This window comes from Dipodomys merriami, unplaced genomic scaffold, assembly GCF_024711535.1.
Source record: "Dipodomys merriami isolate MVZ:Mamm:240054 unplaced genomic scaffold, mDipMer1.0.p SCAF_367, whole genome shotgun sequence".
Classification (NCBI taxonomy): domain Eukaryota; kingdom Metazoa; phylum Chordata; class Mammalia; order Rodentia; family Heteromyidae; genus Dipodomys; species Dipodomys merriami.
Genome location: NW_027205237.1, coordinates 841,210 through 849,103, shown reverse-complemented (window position 1 = coordinate 849,103; position 7,894 = coordinate 841,210). Strand labels below are relative to the sequence as shown.

Below are 7,894 nucleotides of genomic sequence, written 5' to 3'. Positions count from 1 at the left end.
AGGCTTTGACATTCTTGTGTTGTAGTAACTACTTACTGTAGAGAGGGCTTTGGTGAAAGTAGCCCATCCAGAAAGAAGGTACTGGTGTCCGACTCAGAAGAAGAACCTGAAACTTCATTTGCACTAATGATTACTCAAGTGGTTTTTGAGTCTTGAAATTTGATTCTTGGGCTGAAGCTATTCCTCAGTGGTAGCATGACCTAGCATGGGCGGCTCACATAAGAACAGACACATAACTTGCTTCTGTATTTCCTTCTGCTTCTTCGCTCCTTTTTATCCTCATTTGAAGAAGGAAGCACAGAGAAACATTCTCTGCATAATTTCCTTGTGTTCAGCCTGCCAGTTTCTAGTTTCAGCAGTTCTGACTGGAAAGTCCAGGAAAGAATGAAGCCTGCAGCCATGGGGCAGCTATTTCACACTGTACATCTGTGTGTGTGTGTGTGTGTGTGTGTGTGTGTACACAGGCGCGTGTGTGTGTGTGCGTGTGTGTGTGTGTACACAGGCGTGTGTGTGTGTGTGTACATCTGTGTGTGTGTGTGTATACACAGGCGCGCGTGTGTGTGTGTGTGTATACAGGCGCGTGTGTGTGTGCGTGTGTGTGTGTACACAGGCGCGTGTGTGCGTGTGTGTGCGCGCGTGTGTGTGTGTGTGTGTGTGTGTGTGCGTGTGTGTGTGTACAGGTGCGTATATGTACCTGGACCTGTGGAGGCATTGTGCAGAAGTCAGGGACTAGGATGTTTGCATTTTAGTTTTCTCTGGGTGATTCACAGTTGTGCTTGCTCTTCTTGCAAGCCCAGGAAGACTTTGCTTTTCTTGATTGACTTGAATTTATATGGCTTATTTTGGACTTGTGTTTTATATGAGCTCCCGTCTAGAAAAAGTCAGTGTTTTATGTTAAGAAGGGAATTCTGTAAGTCATGGTTTGTCTGATGTGACTTCTCCCTTACTCCCACTTTAGGTATAGTGAACACTGCTGTGTCATGTGACTTAGCCCATGCTCCAGCTTTAGGTACCTTGACGTTGCTGTGTCCATTTAACCCTTTACACATGCCCCTGCACTGAAGGGGGCAGACCCTCAGAAATGAGCAGTGATGAGGCACGGAAGTTAGGGCGGCAGAGTTCACAAATGCTTCAGATCAGGGAGGCACTTAACATGGGTGACGCATTACTCACGGGCTTGCCTCCTGATTCTCACCTTCACTTGGCAGGACGGTGTAGGTCGTTGCCATCCCAGCGTGGATATGATCGGTCACATGACAGTGGAGAAGCCAGGTCCCGGGTGTCTGGGGAACCATTTCTAGGGTCTGATACGTCCCAGGGAAGACATCGAAGACATCAGAACTGTAAATGCCCCTGTGCTTGAGTACAGAATGACAGCTTATGGGAATGTTGGTTCAGTAGTCAAGACTAGAAAAATGAATACATCTGTTTTGTTTTTTGAGCCCTGCCCCTTCTGTGTGAACACAATGACCTAGTCTTCCCTCCATACTGTGAGTCATCACAGGCTGTCAGGGGAACTCGTCAGACGGGTCTTCTCAACAGGGTTCTGGCTCCCTCCATAAGAGACTTCAACTACGTGGGGAAACTAAGGTGGGGGTTCATGTCCACCCAGCCTCACCTTCGTCTAGTCTCTTGTCTCTGCAACTGGAGGGCAAGGGGAGCAATACAGGGGCAGAGCAATAAAGGAGGCCCCAGAGAAGCCAGTGTCAGCCAGTATGTCTCTGTGGGGCACAGGATCTGCACTCATTTCTGCACACAGAAATGGAGGATCTGAAACTCTGCCCAGGAGAGGGTATGTTTTTGTGAAACAAAATGCAGTGGGCTTGTTGTACAGTGGATGTTGTGGACAGTGCTTTCTTTGTATCCTGTGCATTTTGTACACTAACTCAGAAAAAGAAAAACATCACCAAAAGGGCCAAGGGTTTGAAGCATCTGAGAGAGCTCTGGAAAGATTGCCGTCTGGGGACAGCACTGGTAACATTTGACTGTCTGACCAGGGTAATGGCAGTCTTGTGCTGATCTCTGGCCTGCCACCCATCATCGCTGGACAATTAGCAATTCCCTCCACAGTCCTCACTCAGAAGCGAGGGAGCCAAGTGCCGCATGAACCCAAGGTGATCTGCAAGTCCAGGGCAGAGCCCAGTGTAGATGGGAAACTGACAGGCCCGTTGGAATCATTATGCCCTCTACCATGAAACTCTGTTTCTATTAGTCTCTCCAAGGAACATATCTCCTGTACATTAAAACATGTTCCAGTAGAGCAAGACAGACTGCGGTGGAGGCCCTTACCTTGTATCGGAAGCTGTGGCCGTGGAAATGCACCGTGTGCAAATCTACCTCATTGCCCAGACCCAAGAGGTACCAGCTGACGGCGTCTCCCACGTGCATGGTGAGGCCGTGCAGGTTCCCAAACACTCTCCCGTTGATGCCTGAGGGAAGGCACACAACACCTTTCAGGACAGCTTAAACCAGTGATTGTTTCACAGAAAATAGGACTTTTACATATGAAGAATCTTTTTGCTGTCAAAGAACTTTATATAAATGCTTCTCAAAAGCATTAACCCTGACTGGATTTACTCTAAAAGTAAGATTTTGGAACTGGGAAAGAATTGGTAAATGATTTTAAACAACCCCCCCCCTTTCTTTTGTTCTGAACAGAATCCTACTGCTTTGAGTGAGTAGTTTTTAAATGAAAACAAAGGAGTAGCCCCCAACCTAATTCCCTTTTCAAAAAAAGGGGTTGGTAAAGGAGAAGACTGGTTTAGAACAATTTCTCTTACCATGCATTTTATTGCTTTCTATGAATCCATCATCATTTTTGTTTACTTTCTCGGGGTGATCGGAGTATGTTTGGATGTTGTCATCTAAGTACCACGATTCGTTCTCATCAAACACCAGAAACAGAAGCGAAAACTCCAGTTTCCTCGTGGGATCGAACACGTTCGTGCTGTGTTTCCGACATACAATCAGTGGGCCAATTAATCCACTGTAGAGATCCTGAAAAGCAACACAGCCATCCACTCTCCTCACTGGGGAGGCCAGGACTTCAGAGGACTAGACTCTGAAGTCCCAGCCATCCTTGCCATGGAGGTGGGGACTTCAGACAACTGGACTAGACTTGCCAGGGGAATAACTTCGTACTTGAAGTCGTTAAATTGATCCCATAGTGAACAGGAGGTAGGTTGTATGGGTGATGCAAAAGAAAGAGACATTTAGAGACCTAGAACTGACTTTGCTAATGCCCCACCCAAATATACAGTGTTGATTTGTTTATTCCGAAAGCTCAGGGACTTGAACATGAGTGGGACATTAACTCAATTCCTAAACAACAAAGGTAAGGGGCGCAAAGGTCTTGCCATCTATGAGCTCAGTCCAATGGGACAATAACAGACAATAAGGGATGAAAACATGAAAAAGATAAGGGAAACTGTCAGCTAAACTGGAAGCACACAAAATGCTAATGAGCCCAAAGGAGAAAGGCTCGGGAAGCTGAAGTAGATGTGGGTCAGTAGCGGCACGTTAGGTTTTGTACTGCACGAGGGGATTTCAGATTTTTCCCATTAAAATTGGGAGAAAGGATGGCAGCAGATTTGCCTGGAGGTGAAGAGCTGAGAAGAGGGGCCCTGGCCACAGTGAGGCAGACTACAAGAACTCAAAGCTACGGGGATGGAGAGAAGGAAGGCGGGGAATCGCCTGCATAAGGCTGAGAGGGTGGGCTAGATGCTTGGTAGGTCAGAGCTCCTGCTTAAATGAGTGAGTAGACTTGGCACGGGGGCCATTTATCACAACAGGAAATACAAGGCAGGTAGAGGCAGAGTCCACGTGGCCTGTGTTGGAGCTGCCGAGCTGCCTGTGGAGACTGCTCCTATAGGAGTTTGGAGGATAGGTGCTCAGGAGAGAGATTTGGATGAGATGTTCCCGTGGAACAATCTGGGCAAGCCTTTGGATCTTGTGGGTGTGGTTGAGGGGTTGGGGCTTTGAGATAGTTTATCACATGATGCCTTCAGTTCTGAAGCCATACACCTCAGTTCTTTGAGTTTAATGTGTTTTTGTCTAAAAATGGAAAAAATGTTATCAGTAGGCATAACTATATCTTTAAAAGCAACAGCCCAAGGAAGTAAAACTGAGTAGCCAATAAGGTTGTCTTGGAATTTTGACAGGAAAACTAGCCTCATCTGCCTTGGAAATTGTCACAGAACAAGTGGTTTGAAGTTACCTTAACTCTGTCCACAGTGGAATAGTAAGCCCATGGTATGCAGGCCGCGTCCTCCGGTCCACCGCCAGCTCTCTCTGGGACTTCCCACACATACGTTTGAACTTCCCCTAAATCCAGCAAGGGGTAATTACCTGCTTTTATCTGGATCAGTGACCTTTGAGCTCTGTCATCTGAGAGAACTGGGGCCTTGGCGACCCAGAAACTAGAAGTGTCAGGGTAATCCTTTCTTGACACTAATAATACCGAGAGTTCTTCCCTTGATTTCTTTGTTGTGTGTGGTATGTGTTGTGTCAAGACAACTGGCTGCCATGCACTTCTACCAAGCCAGGAAGTGGCCATTATAACACCACAATGGGAAGAAAACTTCCCAAACCAGACTTACCTTAATTCTAAGTATATTTTTATTAGTGTACATTTTGTCTTTCAAATTCCCATGGCGTCTCCCTGGTTATGTCAGCCTCTCCACTACCTTCCCTCCCTCCTCCCTCCTCCCTGCTCCCTCTCTGTGAGCCCTCCCTCCAGTGTGTCCCATCCTGTCACCCCCCCCATGCAGGTCCCTCCCACCCCTGTACTTGGACAGTTGCCTCATCCCCTACATTGTAGGGCTCCACCAGCACCCAGTGATGTGACTAGAAACGCTGAGAGCTGCACCCACCGCCACCACCGCCCCACTGGGAGTACCTGGTTGTGTTGGAACCACAGTCGATCTCTGTGTCTTCACCCCATGGGCATGTATGGAGTAGGGCCTTGTTGCCATGTTCTTAAAGATAATTTTCACTGTGTCTCCAATATTTGCATGAAGTTGTGGACCTGATAAGAAAGAAAGTGACTTGTTGACCTGTCAGATTGAACCATCTAATGTGCTAATGAAAACAAAGATGAGGCAGCTTTGAGAGCTAGATGGCTAGAGTCATCTTGTTATCGCTGTGGTTCTTTGCTGACTGATAGAGTCTTGGATTTATCCTAGGGCCAGGAAGGAAAGGGCATGAGATCAAACTCCAGATGTGGCTGGCTGTGAAGGTGGACCATGGAGTATTTCTTGTCCACACTCTAGGGAGTTTGGGCCGGTCTCCCCACCGGGCCCTGGTCTGCTCACAGTGAACTGCTTACAGCAGGCACTCTTGTTCCTGGGTTTGGACTTGCAGGACTGTATGAGGGCCTGCCCTACGGGGTCCACCTACTAGCCAGTCTTAGCTGGCCTGCTGTCTGATGAATTTCTGTTACCTTCCCCGGAATGCCTCACTGAAAGGGCTGAGGATAACCCAGACTCCGGGGAACTCTGGCAACCAGAGTCATAGAGGCTCAGGAATGGTGTCCCCAGGACCTTGGTTCCAGGAAAATTCCCAAGGCCAGCTTTGGTCAAGTTCACGTTGCGTCTTGGAGTGGCTCCTGGAAGCCTGAAGGGAGCGTGCTCTAGGCTCGTGTGTGGTCCCACGTCCTCACCCATGTGCTGGGCGGTGTCGGGGTCACACAGTCTCACTTCGGCAGTAATGTCTGTGTGCTTTTTGTTTCGTCCTTGTTTTCATTTTGATAGATGGGATAATAGGTTCCTCACTAAAACCTCAGTTGGATGAACACCAAATACAAATACTTTCTTCAGTTTATGAAATAATGCATTATCTCTAACAGAAACAAGTGGTGTTTTATTATCTATATTTAGTTTTTAGGCTTCTCGTTTTTAATCAAGTCACTGGGTTTTTTTTTTTGTATTTTCATGAGTAATAAAGACAAGAAAGTGAAATGTATCAGTGTGGAAAACTGTCCCTCATGATACAACTAATGGAGGGAAGGACGCCACCTACCCAGAATCCCCAGGTGCTCCTCCTCTGCTTTCCTCTCCACCGGAACTTTGAATGAGCTGTCGGTATATTGCCGATAGACAACTTTCTTGTACTTTGAGCCTATGTAAAACTCTTCCTTATCTAAAAATGCATTTGAGACACTTGAAAAAGAGAAACAATTCAGGTTAGCTTTGTGATGACACAAAAGACTTCAGTTTCAAGTTACAAAAATTTTTAAATAGTTACGGTTTTGTTTGAAGCGATTATGGTAGTTTTTAATCATTTCCCATTCCATTTTTTTTAATGAGTTTTAAAATGGGACTGGTGTAGCAAAAAGCCCACTTAGCTGTCCCAGGGGAGTCCTGGGCCCTGGCCCTGACATCCAGCTGACCACCTCCTGCTGGAGCCCCAGGGCTTCTGTTGGTTATTTTAGTGTCCCTGTGGTTTGAGTCAGGCACCCCTCTAGCCCTTTTTTGCCCTGGTGATTTTTGAGATAGGAGCTCGCTCTCTGTCCTCACACGCACTGGGTCTTGCTGTAACTGGGATGCTGAGATCCTGGCACTGGGCCACGCTGTGGGTCGAGAAGGCGTCTTGGGAACTCCTCTGCCCACGCTGGCCTCAACCCAAGTCCCACCATCCTTGGCCTCTCCAGTAGCTAGAGTGGCAGGCGCGAGCTACCAGCACCCACTGGAGCCCGGGTTCCTCTCCCCCTCAGAGGAGCTGTTGGACAGGACCTCTCGACCGTGTCCTTAGGGTTTAAAACGTTAGCGCTCCAGAGCCCTCTGGTCACAGCAGAGCTTCTGGCCAGTAGGAACTGAGGTGACACTTTCCATTCCCTTTTCCATTCTCAAACCCCAGTCATTATAATAACCTGTTCTTCCTTTACAGCTCAAACCATGCTCAGCCCCACGGTCAGACCACCAGCCGGGCGCCGGCTGCCGCTGCTCTACCCCCTGGATGTCCTCCGAGTGCCTGGGCCCCCTTTCCTGCACTGAATCACACACAAGCTACTTTCAAAAGAGCTTTCTGCAGTGTGCCACTACGAAAGGTCTTTGGTGCTATAGTCTCTTAGAGGAAAGAACTGCTGTCGTGCCATCAAGGCTTTAAAACAATGTCACAAAATATGCACACTAGCTTTGGGCATGGGAAACGACAATTAGACAAAAAGGATGAATTTACAGAGGAAAAATCGCCCGCCAGTAGCTGGTGCGGAAAGCAGTGTTTCAGCCATAACTTTGGGCAGAATCTTGGCCAGGTTTGTAACCAGTGGCAGGAGGGTTCCCCCAAAGGAAGGAACGTGGAGGAGGAGCGTGGGTGAGGTGGTCAGGAGGAGCAGAGGCCCTGGGCCGTGACTGTGGCTGGGGTCCTAACGCTGCGGCGCAGGAGGACATGAGGTGCTGCTGGGTGCGGGAGTTACTTTTGCTCTTGTAAGCGGTGCAGCTCCTTCTCCCACTCCCTGTGCGGGGAGTAATCCCACTCGACCTCCACGGCCGCGACGTGGTAGGTCCTCTTGCCCTGGTACACCGGGGAGCCCTCAGACTGCCGCTTGCACTGGTTCACCGTGTACTTCTGCTTCATGCCTCCTGTGTAGTGATCCGTCGTGAGGCACAGGACATCAAAGGTCCCTGCGGGGGGGGGGGGGGGCGCGGAACAGACATGAGAGCCCCTGATCAGAGTCAGAGCCAGAGCCTTATCATGCACCCGCTGGTCACCTGCCTCCTGCCTGCCGCACACCAGCCCCGCCTTTGCTGTCCTGAGAACGGGTCTGGTCACCCAGCCTCTGTGCGTCCCTGAAGCAGGACCTTTGCGCTTGCAGTTAGGCAGAGGAAGTGGACCCAGATTTATGTACTTCCATTGCAGAGGCCCGTTCCCCACCCACAGAAAGGAACAGCTTATC

At 48.9% G+C, this 7,894-nt stretch overlaps 1 protein-coding gene across 1 annotated transcript in view; it reads right to left on the bottom strand.

Moving 5' to 3' along the window:
* LOC138804503 (ceruloplasmin-like) overlaps positions 1-7,894 on the bottom strand; it is a 31,714-nt gene that overhangs the window by 8,334 nt on the left and 15,486 nt on the right. Inside the window, exons 12-18 of the mRNA XM_069988796.1 lie at positions 7,415-7,622; positions 6,019-6,158; positions 4,898-5,026; positions 4,217-4,323; positions 2,781-2,997; positions 2,290-2,429; positions 1,196-1,358 (exon numbers count right to left, since the gene is read on the bottom strand). Of these exons, the coding sequence (XP_069844897.1) occupies positions 1,196-1,358; positions 2,290-2,429; positions 2,781-2,997; positions 4,217-4,323; positions 4,898-5,026; positions 6,019-6,158; positions 7,415-7,622 (1,104 nt within the window). The remainder of the gene's footprint in view (positions 1-1,195; positions 1,359-2,289; positions 2,430-2,780; positions 2,998-4,216; positions 4,324-4,897; positions 5,027-6,018; positions 6,159-7,414; positions 7,623-7,894) is intronic.